The sequence below is a fragment of the Panthera onca genome, chromosome A2, assembly GCF_046562875.1.
Source record: "Panthera onca isolate mPanOnc1 chromosome A2, mPanOnc1 haplotype 2, whole genome shotgun sequence".
Lineage (NCBI taxonomy): Eukaryota > Metazoa > Chordata > Mammalia > Carnivora > Felidae > Panthera > Panthera onca.
In genome coordinates this window covers 157,175,117-157,190,486 of record NC_138340.1, presented here as the reverse complement: position 1 = coordinate 157,190,486, position 15,370 = coordinate 157,175,117, and the positions used below count along the sequence as shown (strand labels likewise).

At 45.5% G+C, this 15,370-nt stretch overlaps 1 protein-coding gene across 3 annotated transcripts in view; it reads left to right on the top strand.

The window, feature by feature from the left end:
* The first annotated feature begins 288 nt into the window (after positions 1-288).
* Positions 289-15,370, top strand: part of TCAF2 (TRPM8 channel associated factor 2) — a 28,011-nt gene continuing 12,929 nt past the window's right edge. The window contains exons 1-2 of one of the 3 annotated variants that reach the window (XM_060633356.3): positions 289-516; positions 3,014-3,647. In XM_060633356.3, the coding sequence (XP_060489339.2) occupies positions 3,025-3,647 (623 nt within the window). In that variant the 5' untranslated portion in view covers positions 289-516; positions 3,014-3,024. Of the gene's footprint in view, positions 517-2,991; positions 3,648-15,370 lie in introns of all 3 variants that reach the window. The other 2 variants (XM_060633355.3, XM_060633357.3) reach the window with 2 other exon arrangements.

Here is a 15,370-nt window from a genome sequence, read left to right as displayed (position 1 = left end):
CCGGGAGGGGCCTCTCGGAGGCGAGCTGCCCCTCGCCACGCCCCCTCTCCTGCCTGTCCCGCCCACGAACCGCCCCAACCGCGCCGCGCCCCGCCCACCCCCGGGCCGCCCCGCCCCCGGGCCGCCTCAACCGGGCGGCGCCCCACCACGCCTGCCGCGCCCCGCCGGCTCCGCCCCACAGACCGCCCACTGAGCCCCGTCCCTGAACCACCCCAACCCCGCCCCGCACGCCCGCCCCTGGGTCGCCAGCCGCGCCCCCTCCACAAGGCGCCCAGACCGACCGCCGCGCCCTGCCCCCGGGCCGTCCCCCCAGCACCTCGCCGCATCCTCGCCGCCTCTGGGTCCCACTCCGCGCCCTCTCCACGCGGCCCCGAGACCGCCCACCGCGCCGCGGACCGCCCCAACCGCGCCCCACCCCGCCTGCCTCCTCCATCAGGCCCCACCCCAGACCGCTTGCTGTGCCACCGCAGAAGTTCCCCGCGCTCGGATCTAGCGCCACGGACCCGGCTACCGATCGTGAGTTTAACAATCCGAGAGCGTTGCGGGTGGGGCGGGGGCCAAGAACCTGGGCTCGCTGGGGCGCCGCTTGGTGCCGGAAGCATGCCCAGGAATGTTCCTTCATTCAGGTGTTTCTCTCTGCCTGGGTCCCGGGTTTCCTTTCGTGTACCCAGTCTGGTGCTGTTTGCTATTTTTCTGAAAACACTTTTCTCTCGCCTCTTTGAACCTGTGAATCAAAAATCTTACCAAGATGTATGCATGTACGTGCGCATGTCTGCGCACACACGCGCACCTACTTCTTGAGAGTTGAGGTCAGGGTTCGTAGGAACTATTACTCATCTCTTGGGTTTTTTGTCTGTTTTTCCTGTTAGGCCCAGGGTACTGAAAGACTTCCCTTTCCAAGGTAGTTAACATGATCTTGATCTCAGGCTGCCTGACTTCTTTCGCTGCTTTTTCCCGAGTCCTAAACCAGAAAGCTGAGATCACTCGCCCTCATGGCCCACGATGCTCGATGTGGGTACCGGTTCTCTTTTGTGAATTCACTTTCCTGGGAGCATTACTGAGAAAGAGGTGGTTAGATGGGCCGGGAAGTTAGAGGGTGATCAGGAGCTGGACTTCTGTAGGAAATACTGGACATGTTCAGGGATGCTAAGCCTGCTAGAGGTTTGCAGAGAATATATGTAGCAGGGAAAAAAAGTCTGGAACAGCCCAGACCATGGAGGTCTTAGAATCCAGGGCAAGGCACTCAGCTTCTACCTTATGGAGAGTGGATGAAATCAGAGGGTTTTTATTACGAAGTGAAGTGGGTAGGATGGCTTGAGAAGACGGTAGATGAGAATCCATCCTGGGACTAAAGCCAGATGGGTTTAGTCTGGATGTGAATACAAGCGGAAGGCACTCACTCATGTTGGAGAGACCCGGTGCAAGAAGAACAAAGTGAGGTAGCCGACTGTCTATGGAAACAGGAGAGAGGAAGGAAGGAGGCAAAGGTAGAGGAAAACTTTGGTGTCTTAGTTTCGATTCTTCCCCAAAGCAAGGCCTGCTACAAGGACTGGAGTCGGGTAGCCTATTTGGGAAGTGAGCCCCAAATGCAGGTGAGGAAGTGGGGAGGGGGAGACCAGGAAGGAGGGAAAGGCAGCGAAGGGCTGAGCTGCTCACCACTGGGGCAGCTGGAGCTGAGCCCCTCAGGTGCTTGCTGAGGGACTCGTGGACACACGTAGGACAGCCGCTGTGGCACGGAGTCCACATGCCCTCCACTTCCCCGCTCAGGGCCACTGCAGGGCTGCCCCTGTGTACCTGCGGAAGTGAGGAGGCGTTCGAGTGCCCAGGAAGTTCCTCCATCGCAGTTGCTGAAGTCAGGGGTAGGCCGAGGGGAGCAGACAGGCACCCAGAACATGGCCCTTGTCATTTGGGGAAGTTAGAAAGGTCAGCATAGGGACAGACCCTCACGTTTTCTCAGCACTCACTGTGTACCCAGAACAAGGTGTTTTCATATGCATTCTCTTAATCTCCAAAAATGATCCTCCAAGGGATGTATTATTCTTTATTATAAGTGGGGAAACTGAGGCTTAAGTAATTTATCCAAGAGAAGCTGCTTTAAGGGAAAAAATAGCTGAATTTTAGGCACGCTGACTTTTTTAAAATGTTATTTATATTTGAGAGAGAGAGAATGCATAGGCAGGGGAGGGGCGAGAGAAAGGGAGACACAGAAACTGAAGCAGGCTCCAGGCTCCAAGTTGTCAGCACAGAGCCCAAAAGAGGGCTTGAACCCTTGAACCACGAGATCATGACCTGAGCCTAAGTCTGATGCTTCACAGACTGAGCCACCCAGGCTCTCCAGGCACAATGAATTTTAAAAGACCCCTGGAAAAAGAAAGCTACCCACACAGAGGTAGGGAACTCCTAGTTAGGGCAGCCATGATAAGTTGGGAGACATTTCAATTCATTTAGTCAAAACTGTCCCCCAAAATGCAGTTTTCTGAAAGGTCACTTGACCGTTTTGTCCATAGAGATGCAGCACAATACTAAGTCAGCTCACGCACATGGCTGTCACCTTGTACCAGGCTGTGCAGGACCCAGCCCCGCCCCCCTCAGCCACTCAGGTCGTGTTCTGCCCTGCCCAGGGCTACTTTGGGCTCCCACACATGCCACGTCTCAGCTGAAACGTCAGGTTACACCTTGAAGGTCACTTCCTCATCTAGGCCTTTCCTGTCACACAATCTCAACGGACTCTCCAGTTACTCTTGATATCACATCACTTCCTTATTTTCATCCTAATGGTTAGGAATTGCTGTGTTTATGTTTGTCTACCGATTTATTTATTGTCCTTCCCCTGCTGAAATATCAGATTCATGAAAATGAAGGCCTTGTCCCCGTGTGCCTTGCTGGGCCCCCTAGTGGTTGGCACACAGTGGGGAACCCAGTGAATGGTTTAGTTTGAATGCGTTTAGTTGTGTTTTCACTTGATGCTTCATCAGTTCTGACCAAGCGCAGCCTTTCATCTCCTCTGCAGCAGCTGGTTGAACCATGGCAACAACTCCTGCCAGTGCTTTCGAGGCCCTCATGGATGGAGTGACAAGCTGGAATGTCCCCAAAGACCCCATCCCTAGTGAACTACTTCTTATTGGAGAGGCCGCCTTCCCGGTGATGGTGAATGACAAGGGCCAGGTCCTCATTGCTGCCTCCTTCTACGGCCGAGGCCGCCTGGTGGTGGTGTCCCATGAAGGCTACCTGCTGGATGCTGGCTTGGTTCCATTTCTTCTTAATGCAGTGGGTTGGCTCTGTCCCTCACCTGGGGCTCCCACTGGAGTGCACCCATCCCTGGGATCACTAGTAAGTATCCTGCAGGGCTGTGGGGTTCAGGCACAGATTCAGCCGGAACTGGGGGCCCCCTTGGGGGTTTACTGCATCAGTGCCTACCATGATAAGATGACTGCAGAGCTGATCCAGTTTGTGAAACGTGGAGGTGGCCTGCTCATCGGGGGCCAAGCCTGGTATTGGGCCAGTCAGCATGGTCGTGACAATGTGCTGTCCAGGTTCCCCGGGAACCAGGTGACAAGTGTGGCTGGAGTGTACTTCACCGACATCTATGGGGACAGAGGACGGTTCAAGGTCTCTAAGAAGGTACCCAAGATCCCACTCCATGTCAGGTGAGTGGTGTTTCCCTACGGGGAGTCGGACACATGGTAACAATAGATTTGATCTCCCTCTTGGATGAGCTTCCATTTTCACACACGTGATTCTCCACTCTGTTTTGGAAGCACCACAAGGCAAACACAGGGAGGGAGGCTGGGTTCTCACCGTCACCCTGTCCTATGTCCAGATAGAAGGGTTTGCTTTATTCATCTCTCCGTCTCCTGTGTCTAGTGTCCAGGATGGGGAGAGTGCTTATCAAGATCTCTTAAACAGATCAAAGAACACTGGTTTATTTGTGTGAGCTCAGCCCACTGCCAGCCCCACACAGCACACCAAGTCCTACTACCTGCTCATTTATATGCCGGTGAAGAGTTAGGCAATTAAGAAAACAAATAAATATAAACTCTAGCACGTGTTGATAAGAGCCACAGGGAAAGTAATGCAGGATAAGTGGACAGTGACAGGGAGGGGAGTCGAGGGCACTGAGGGTCATCAGGGAAGGCTTATCGGTCAGGCCCCGTCAGGACTAGTTGGTGTTTGAAACAGAAGGACTTAATATAAGAACTTGACTATGCAGGTGAGGGAGGAACTGGAAAGCCACACAAGAGACAGCACAGTAATGGAGGGCTTAGTGACAGCATGACCAACAGAGGAAGGTGGCCTTGTCACTGGAGCCCAGGTTCTGAGTCATCTGGTAGGAGCCTGTGTAGCAGGAGCTGGGACCCCAGATGGAGGGGTGTCTGTGGGACCTGGCATCTCAGAGTAGACACCGTGAGTGCCAGAGACACAGCCTGAAGAGAGAGACACAGACCTCGTCTCCTTCTTGTTGCCTGCCTGCCTTCAGTCTTCTTTCTGCCTCTGCCTCCCGTGGGTGTACCCACCAGAAGCCCAAGGGCAAGGAAGCCAGGGAAACACAATTCCCTAAAATGGAGAGCATGACAGAGGAGCGTGGGGAGTGGATAGGAGTGCAAACAAGAAAACGGCCACCTTGGAAGGCTTCTCTGGTCTGGTCAGGTGACAGCTAAGAGATCTGAAAGAATTTCAGGAATGAGCCATATGGACATCCGTGAAAAGAGAACTGAGGGGGCGCCTGGGTGGCTCAGTCAGTTGAGCGTCCTACTCTTGATTTTGGCTCAGGTTAAGATCTCATGGTTTGTGGGATCAAGGCCCACATCAGGCTGTGCTGATAGCGTGGAGCCTGCTTGGGATTCCCTCTCTCCTTCTCTCTCTGCCCCTCCCCAACCTGCATGCGCTCCCTTTCTCTCTCTCTCTCTCTCTCTCAAAATAAATACACTTTTAAAAAGAAAAGAGAACTCAGGCAGAGGGGGGAGCAAAGGTGAAAGCCTGAAGCAGAAGCCCACCTGATTTGTTGCAGGAACACTGAGGACGCTGGTGTGACCGGAGCTGGGTGAATGAGGGCTGGTGTAAAAGGACGTGAGGTAGTCCTTGGCAGCGCTCTGGGTCTTACTGGAAGTGAGAGGATTTGGGTCAGAGGACTGACAGGAAGTACCTGCATTTCAAAAGGGGCCTTCTGATTGATGGAGAATAGGCTGTAGGAGGCAGGACTGAAGCAGGACACCAGTCAGGAGGCTCCTGAAACAGGCTACCTAAGAGGTACCGTGGCTCACACCAGGGTGACGGCAGTGGAGCTGGAGGTGAGACGGAGACCCAACAGGCATGGCTGATGGATGAAAATGGAGCGAGAAGGGAAAAAGCGACAGGAGTTTGGATCTGAATGCCTTAAAGACCAAAGTTGCTATTTATGAAGTGGAGGAAGACTGAGAAGGGAGTTCAGAGGAGACCAGGAAGTTTAATTTTGGATACTTGGGGGTTGGGGTAACGGTGAAACCAGTGACTGTGTTCGGTGACATGTCACAGAAGCCTTACCGCAGTGGATTAACCATGCAGGATTAAGTTTTCTTGTGGAGCACAAAGTTCAGGTAGATAAGCCTGTGGCAGACACTCCGTGATGTGCCAGGTTCATTCATTCTCTCTCTGTCTCTGCACCATCACCTCCACCCCTCCCGTCATGGTGTATCACCTTATTCTTTATGGTCACAAGGCTGCCCCTACTACTTCAGGCACTGTAAGCATACCTAGGATAAGCTAGGATATCCACACCTGCTGAGTAGATCCCTTTTAGTTCAGAAAATAAAATATTTTTGGAAGCCCCGACCATTAGACTTGCTGTTCACCTGGCCAGCTCTGCTGCCAGAGGCTCTGAGGGGCTGAGTGTTTTAAAAATTTTTCTTTTTAATGTTTATTTATTTTTGAGACAGAGAGAGACAGAGCATGAACGGGGGAGGGTCAGAGAGAGGGAGACACAGAATCTGAAACAGGCTTCAGGCTCTGAGCTGTCAGCACAGAGCCCGACGTGGAGCTCAAACTCACGGACCGCGAAATCATGACCTGAGCCGAAGTCGGCCGCTTAACCGACTGAGCCACCCAGGCGCCCCTGCTGAGTATTTTTAAAGGCGCACTAGCAACTCTGAAGATACCAAGTTGCTGATGCCAGGAAGAGCATACGCTTGTTGGGTGAGCAGCTAGCAGCACCCTGGGCCGTCAGCCCCAAGCCCTGGTGCCCTGGGACCTCCTTCCCTCCGAGAGGGACAGGAGGGGATGGGAGGGGACGGGTCACTCAGAAACCTCAGAGTGGATCTGATCCACTCCAGCTTGTCTTTGATTCTAATTCTATGGGACAAACAGGAAATCCCATGAGCCCGATTCTACTTAATTGTTCCAGAGGCTCTTGTCCGGCAAACTAAAGCTATTTTTCTTCATCTACACGTACATTTTTTTCATCTCTGTTGCTGAACCTGAGTTATGTTTTGTGTTTGTTTCAACTTTTAATTACGGAAAACTTCAAACATGCAAAAGACCAGTCCCATGAGTCCCATGCAGCCCTGACCTGACCTTCAGAAGAGCCAACTCATAGTCAGTTTTACCCACAGCCCTACTATTACTTGGAAGTAAATTGCAGACATATCATATTTCTTTTTCTTTTTTTTTTTTTTTTTAAGAGAGAGAGCACAGGCCGGGGAGGGGAATAGAGAGGGGAACAGAGGACCCGAAGCAAGCTCCGCTCTGACAGCAGTGAGCCTGATGTGAGGCTTGAACTCACAAACCATGAGATAATGATCCGAGCCAAAGCCAGCCACTCAACCAACTGAGCCACCCAGGTGCTCCCATCATGTTTCAATATGTATGTCTAAACATATAAACTCTTTCAAAAACAACCACAAGGCACCACTGTCATTCCTTAATGGCGTCATTTATTTCCATGATTATCTTTTTTTTTCAAAGTTTATTGGAACTGGTATTTATTAAAACCCAAATATTTTGACTGATACGACTTTTACGTCTCCTGTAAGATATGAGTTTCCTTCCCAATTCTTTTTATCTCTTGCTTTTTTTTTGTTCTGTTTTGTTGTTGTTGTTGTTGTTGTTGAAGAAACTAGGCACTTTGTCCTGCCTGAACAGTTCACTTCAGTCTGAATTTTTAGATTGCATTCTTACGGTGTCATGTAATATATTCCTTTGTTCCCTGTATTTCCTGTACACTGGAAGTTAGATGTAGATTCTATGGCAGGGATTAGCAAACCATGCCCTCCCTGTTTCTGTAAATAAAGCTTCAGTGCAACACAGTATGCCCCTCTGTGTACATGTGGTCTGTGGCTGCTTTCGAGCTACAATGGCAGAGTTGAGTAGGATCAACAGAGACCATGTGGCCCACAAGCCTAATGTCTATTATCTACCCTGCTGGAAAAGTTTCCCACCCCCCAATTTAGAAGCTTGATGAGCCTCATGTTTGAATTTTTGGCCTGACCACTTTAAACGTGGTAATGTGTGTATGTCCACAGAATGGAACATAATGTCTGTTTCTCTCACTGTGATATTAAAAGTCATTAATAATCATTGCCTAGTCCTAGATCCATTGATTCATCAGTGGCTATAAAATGGTAGATTTAGGGGTGCCTGGGCAGCTCAGCCAGTTAAGTGTCTGACTCTTGATTTTGGCTCAGGTCATGATCTCACCATTCGTGAGTTCAAGCCCCACTTCGGGCTCTGCACTGATACAGCTGAGCCTGCCTGAAATTCTCTTTTATTTTATTTATCTCTCTCTGCCCCTCTCTCACCTGCTGTGTCTCTCTGTCTCTCAAAATAAATAAAAATAAACTTAAGATGGTATATTTAAAATTCTAGCATTCCTTTTATCCAGTATTTAGAATACTTCTATAAAAACATAATTCCCTTCATCTACTATTTGCATACCCTGGCATAGTCTGCTTAGGGAAGGCAGGATAAATGCTGGATTTTCCAAAGCACTGAGTTGGACTCCCTAGAATCTTCCAAAGGTCTCCACTGTGTCTTATTTTTTTTTAAATTGTCCTTATGAACTCATGGATTGGAACACTCACATAATAAACATGTTCCATCATGAACCTATTCAAGTCAAACTAAAACTTTTTGACCCAGCCTTAATGGACTTCCTTGTTTCAGCCTCATGTTACACATTTCCTGCCCCAGACCTAACGTCAGCCATTTCTACAAGGAGCCCTTATTCCTTTGAGTGGGAAATGGTGTTTAGGAGCCAGAGACACAGTGGTGTGCTCACTGCTCTTGGGTTGATCATTGTTTCCAGGCCTTTTGAGTGGGCAGAGCTAAGAAATAAGGATTTTGAAATGATAAATACATCAAGAGCTCATTCTCATGCTTCAAATTCAACTTCAGAGCTATAGGGTTTTATTTCCTTTCAGTGATCTTATTACATCTGCCTCCTTTTTGTCCCATGCTAAATAATCCTAGTTCTGAAAGAAAGCACCCTAATAACTCATTTGTTTTATCCCACAAGACACACATAACAGTTGCCAAATAACAGTACTACCAGCACAGTTAAAGATTATTTTCAGTTCCTTTCATCCTTATGATATATTTTATGAGGTATATAAAGTCAAATTACCATCTTTTAAAGTCACTTAGACTAGTTCTTCTCTTTGTGGTTACACCACTAAATGGATACACATGTAGGGGCGCCTGGGTGGCTCAGTCGGTTAAGCGTCCAACTTCAGCTCAGGTCACGATCTCGCGGTCCATGAGTTCGAGCCCCGCGTCGGGCTCTGGGCTGATGGCTCAGAGCCTGGAGCCTGCTTTGGATTCTGTGTCTCCCTCTCTCTCTCTGCCCCTCCCCCGTTCATGCTCTGTCTCTCTCTGTCTCAAAAATAAATAAATAAAAAAAACGTTAAAAAAAAATTTTTTTAAATAAAAATAAAAATAAATGGATACACATGTAGATTCATTTGGATATTTTACTTTTGCTGTTTGGAAGCGCTTTTGTGAATTAATTTTATTTTATAATAATTTAGCATAGCTATGTGGATCTAAAGTAAAATCTTAAGAAGCCAATATTCTATCCCTGTTCCTTTATATAATTTTTTTTCTCGCTTTTTAAAAAAAAAATCATTTTACTCCATTGTTAGTATATGTATGAACACACACACACACACACACACACACACACACACACTGGTGTCCTTTTTCTTGAAAAAAGCAACTGTATACGATACATATTTTTCTCCACCTTACTTTTTCACTTAATATTGTTTTCTGGATATGGCTCCATAATAACCTATAGATATGCACTATATATTACACTGAAATGTATGGATGTAGTATAGTTTATTCAGATAGTTTTTTACTGACAGATTTGAGTTTGTAGTATTTAAAATTTTTTCCAGTATTCTTACTATTTCATCTATATTGCAGTAAATGCCTGTGTGCATATGTCTTTGTAATTTTGCATATCGCTGGAAATGGGATTGCTGAGTCAAAGGATAAATGCACATGTAATTTTTGCTAAACTATCCCAGAATTGGGTTCCCCAGGAACCCAACTCAAAGACCGAGAGAGTGAGCAGAAAGTTTACTAGGAGGGACTCTCCGAATCAGCACCTATGGGGGAAGGGAAGATGGAAGGATTGGAAAAGAGAAATGTGTCTATGGGGCAAAGTTTAGTAGCAAAAATTTTAATGGTGTTTCACTAGTAAGTAAAACACGGGGAAAACTATAAGTGTCTAACAGATGGAATATTGCTTAAATAATTATGGTATAGGGGCACCGGGGTGGTTCAGTCGGTTAAGCATCCAACTTCGGCTCAGGTCATGATCTCACAGTTCATGAGTTCGAGCCCCGAGTCGGGCTCTGGGCTGACAGCTCAGAGCCTGGAGCCTGCTTCAAATTCTGTGTCTCCCTCTCACTCTCTGCCCTTCCCCCTCTCATGCTCTGTCTCTGTCTCTCAAAAATAAATAAATGTTAAAAAAAAATTTTTTTAATAAGATAAAATAAAAATCTTTAAAAAAATAGTAATTATGGTATATCTTACTCTTTAACTCCTTAAAGACTTATTACTTAAAGGAGTAAGAAAATACTGATGATACAATAGACAAAATTAATATATAAAACTACATTAAATGATGCCAAATTAGTTAAGATGTGTACAGATAGAAAATAAAAGTATTAATAGTATATCTCTAGAGATAAGCTGATAGGTGATTATTATTTTCTTCTTTAAACATTTGTTATCTCCAAGTTGTCTATAATTATAACCTGAAAAAAATTTTATATCACTCCTCTGCCTTTGTATAAACCCTTACACAATAGGAAATTTTCCTCAAATTACACTAAGATTCTTTCTTTGACCTTATATCTTATATTGTTCTATTAATGCAGCAACAAAATGGGTAAAGATGCAAATTTCATTACCATATCAGTTTTTCGTCCCTCTTTCTAGAACCTGTCAATCCATTCTTTCACTCAGCTAAAATGTGCTGAGAGCCTGTGAAACTGTAGACACTATTTTGGGCTCTGGGCCTACAGTAGTGTTTAACTGAAGTCCATACTTGATTGACCAATAGAAGTGTTGGGAATGTTCAGGTAATGTATGAAAATAAGTTTTCCATGTTATCAGATTTCCTTATTTGTAAAACTTTTACTGAAATAACAACATGACAGTGAAATATCTGAATATTTTTAGCTTCTCATTGTGTCCCCAACAAAATTTTGACCTTTACACATCTTCTGTCATCATGCATCATTTTTGCTAGTTGTTGTTATGTACTGCTATTTTGTATTTGCTTAAGAACATTTTTCTATTTTTAAAAGTAATGTTCTTAATGAGAATTTTTAGTCACAATATACGTGCCACAGTTGGTTTAACTGTGTCCTTTTGTTGAGTACGTAGACATTTTCTAACTTGAGTATTTCGAGGGGGGGTATAGCTTGTACATCAGACACACACATCTTTAAATTTCTAAAATAATCCCCCCAAATTCAAAGACCTCAAGGTGTAACATTAGGTTTCTCGTCCTATAAAGTTTCAAGACATTTGTAGGGGTGCCTGGGTGGCTCAGTCAGTTAAGCATCTGACTCTTGGTTTTAGCTCAGGTAATGATCTCACAGCTCATGAAACTAAGCCCCGCGTCCGGCTGTGTGCTCATGACAGTGCAGAGCCTGCTTGAGATTCTCTCTCTCTTCCTCCCTCTCTCTCTCAAAATAAATAAACTTTAAAGAAGTTTTTTAAAGACATTTGCAAATCCAGTTATTCAAAAAAAATAACACTAGTAGTTCAATGGCAAAGTTCATTTTAAGACCTGGTTTTCAAATTTCTCTTCCTACTCTGGGAAGCTCTGGACCAGACAATTTATTCTTCTTATTCAGCTTCAAGCTCAAACCCCCTTCTCAGAGGAGTCTTCCCCGATGACCCTATTGAATCTAAGACTAACCTCCCCGTGTCACTCTTCTGCATTTATGGCCTCAACATCAGTGATCACAACCTGCACACCCCCGACCTGTGCACTGGCTGGCGCCTGTCCAGCCAGCCAGAACGTTAAGCTGCACCAATGCCTTGCTCTTGCTTGTCATGTCTGCTGCTTTCTTCGCAGCGCCTGCCGTGTGAAACACAGTATAGAGCGACAAATGTTTGTATACCGTATAAATTAATGGATACGTAGGTGAATACACACCCAAAACCATGAAGGAGAAAGGGTGGCTAGTATGCTAGTGTTAACCCCACAGATAAGTTCATGTTAAGGAATGTTCTGCCAGGGGAGCTCAGCCAAAAACTGGGTTGAAGCTGGCTGAGAGGGTCACGTCTGAAGTCTAAGAAGACCTGATAATGTTGAGCCCAGGCCCTCAGCTCAGATTCCTGCCTCCTTTACCTGGCATCCCCTTAGAGGTTTTTAGGGAACTTTCCTGCTGGCAAATCTTGGTCAAAGGTGCCTGGACTGACCCAGCAGGTTCGCTGACTTCAAAGTCCTGCTGGAGGCCCTGGAGCGTCTTAAGGGAAATGCTCTGCCAAGGGGAGGGGCATTCTCCAAAAACCAAAACAGAAGATACTCTCAATGTCTTGTCCCCAAGGGCAAGCGCTGACTGCACACCCATGCTTATATAACTGAGAGAGACACTGAAGTTACTTTAATATGCAAAGTCAGGGGGTGCCTGGGTGGCTCAGTCTGTTAGGGGTCTGACTCTTGATCTCAGCTCAGGTCATGATCTCATGGTTTATGAGTTGGAGCCCTGCATTGGCTCTCTGCTGTCAGCAGAGAGCCCACTTTGGATTCTCTGTCCCCCTCTCTGCCCCTCCCACACTCGCTTTCTCTCAAAAAAAAAAAAACAAAAAAAACAAAAACAAAGAACAAAGTCAGATCCAAAGGCACTTTCTAGGGAAAACAACTCCCAGAACAATAGCTCGTGACATTTATACGTGGTGTAACCTAGAAGGTCTAGAATATATTAGGAATTGCTCACGTGAAAGTAAACACATGCCAGCAGCTTATGCATCTTCTGAAGGTGTTGTGTTCTCTCATTTGATCCTCACCACGGTCCAAAGAGTTTCCAGGTAAAGACTGTATGCAATGGGGCTAGATCCCAGAACTGCCCTCTCCACCAAATCTGACCAAATGAATGAGCAATGCCAAGAGACAGCTGAACGGGAGGCTTCGAGGCTGGCAGGTGACTGATGTGCGGCACGGTATTTCCATCTCCTGACCCCACCCCCAACCCAGACGCAAGAAGAAAGCTACCACCACAAATCCAAGAATTATCATTAATGCCTTCTCATATTCTAGAACGAACACACTGGGGAGTGTATAAAAGCACCAGAGCCACTGCAGGACTTGGTGGAGACAGAAAGGGAAGCCGGAGCTGCCATCTTCCATGCACAGTGGTGGGTGGAACCCCTCAGGTGTGTTCCACACCTGCTCGGGTGGGGTAGGCATAGCCTTAAGTCCCCCAAAGTGCAGGGACTAGCCCCAGCAAGGACAGCAGTAGGCCCAGGTGATTACTTTGCCGTTTGATTCATGCTACACACCTCAGACAACAAGAAAGTGGAAAGCAGCAATATCCCAACCTCCGTAGAATCCAGGAAGGTGGATAGATGTGGGGGGTGTGTATAGGCAAACGGGTCCCGGAGCATATGAAGGAGAACTGAACCAAACTATTTCAGAACATGCAAGAGATCTGCAGCAGCTAATTGGGGGAACAAATCTGTACAGTAACTCTATAAAAACACCGTAATACATTGGAAAGGGAAATACAGAAAAGACAAATTTAGTATGGAAAGATGACAGAATCAATCAGGCGTGGGAGAAAAATGCGACCCCAGTGAACAGAAGCAGATTCCCTGAGAATGTTTCAGGCTATTAAAGTTCTATTTAGAACTTTCCAAAAATATATGTTAAACAAGTAACAGAATGAAGTGAAAAGAAGGATGTCAGAGCAAAGAAAACAAATTCAGAACCAAACACCTCAGGAAAAAAGTCAATTAGGCATCATAAGGAATAGGATAGGGAAGGCCAATGTATGGTTAAGGGGACAGTGGCTCACTTCCCACTAAGCCCTCTCTTCATAGTTGTCATTATTGTGAGGTTCTTTAAGCTGCATTCAGAAAACCATTACATGGGATGCCTGGGTGGCTCAGTTGAGCGAGCATCTGACTGTTGACCTCAACTTAGGTCTCGATCTCAGGGTAAGTTCAAGCCCTGCGTTGGGCTCCACACTGGGTGTGAAGTCTACATAAAAAAAAAAAAAAAAAAAAAAAAAAGCCACTGCACGTATCACTTGTCTGCTTAGGTGTGACCTAGTGTATTACCTGAACACTATCACCTCTCGCTTCCCTTCACTGTCAGCTCCGAAGGGACACACATATTTCATTTTTCATAAACACAGTATTAGTTGCACCTTCACATCTTTTTAAAGTCTCCTTTGCACAAACTATATGCATTGATTGCCATATACCCACTTGTGGGCTTAATCCAAAGACTCAAGCAATTGAAGGAGAGTTTTCACTGTGTGGACAACATTGGCTAGAGGCAAACCACCCTGGATTTGCTTCCTGTCCCTGCCAGTTATTAGCTAAGAACCATGGAGCAAACTGCTTAACTTTTTAAGCCTCATTTGTGAAGCGAGAGTAATGTATTTCAGTTTTATCATGATTAAAGGAGAGAATCCATGTGTGTGGATACCTAGTATATATTAAGCCTCGTTAAGCAATAGCTACGTTCATTATTTTCCAGACTTCAATACCATTGATAGTATGCAAGATTTGAATATTGGTAAATCGATATTTGAGATCATTAATATTGCCCTCATAACACTGTCAAGCATTCTGCTGAGAATTACTTGGTATCCCATCTACTATGTTTGCTCTTCCTTCCATCTTTCCTTTGTCTTAACATCCCATCTTTTTACAAAACTCTTTCAAAAGGAATTCAAGCTTATTGTCAAGAACATACAGACCACAGAGAAATATATACAGAATAGTAGATCGTCTTTTATCCCACACTGCCAGGCCCTATCCCCAGAGGACGCCTCTGGACTGAGGTTGCTACTGCTCTTAAAAGCTTGACGCAGATAATCTAATTTGCTCATCTGTGCATGTGCTTGTGTGCTGAAAACTGGTATGTTATTTAATGCATCATGTTTAAGAAAGTCTACTTTCTTCCTTATAGTCTTGCTTCAAATTGGTGGAATGCAGCATCCTAGGCTCTCTCCCCATCATCCTCAGCGTCTGGGAGATATTGCACCAGTGTTCTCTGATCAAGCGTGTTTTTTGTTCTGCTCAAATCATCTCTCTCCTCTTTTTTCTTTTTTTTAATGTAATTGACCCACTGGATGCTGACAGATCCACTACCATCCCAAATGCAATTATGAGTTCATCAAATTTTAATTTGTTTTGTGCCAAGTTTTTGCTCTCAGCATTTTGTTTTTAGGACCCTAAAAATTGATGAAAATTGTATCTTTGGTAAAGTGTAACTTTTACCCATGGAAAATATTCACTTGGTGTATTTTAACTCTTTCCTCTTTCAATTTAGTTGCATCTCATATTAATACCGGCACTTCTGCTTTCTTTTTGTTGTGGTTTTTTCCGATACAGCTTTGTTGATACACAGATTTCCTCATTTTCAGTCCTTCTGTGTCAGTTTGGAGTATGTCTTTTACAAGCAGCTTATACCTAGATATTTTTAACCTGAGCTAAGAGGCTCAGTCATTTCATATAGAAATTTAACCCATTTATATAAAATAATAATTTCAGTGTATCTCTTCCTCTTGCCTTATTTTCTGCTTTTATGCTTTGTTTCTTTCTGCATTCTTTTTTTTTTTTTTGACTAAGTTTTCTCTATTCCTTAAAGTCCCGAACACATTTGTAGATTATACATTTTATTTCTATTTTTCCAGCAGTTACC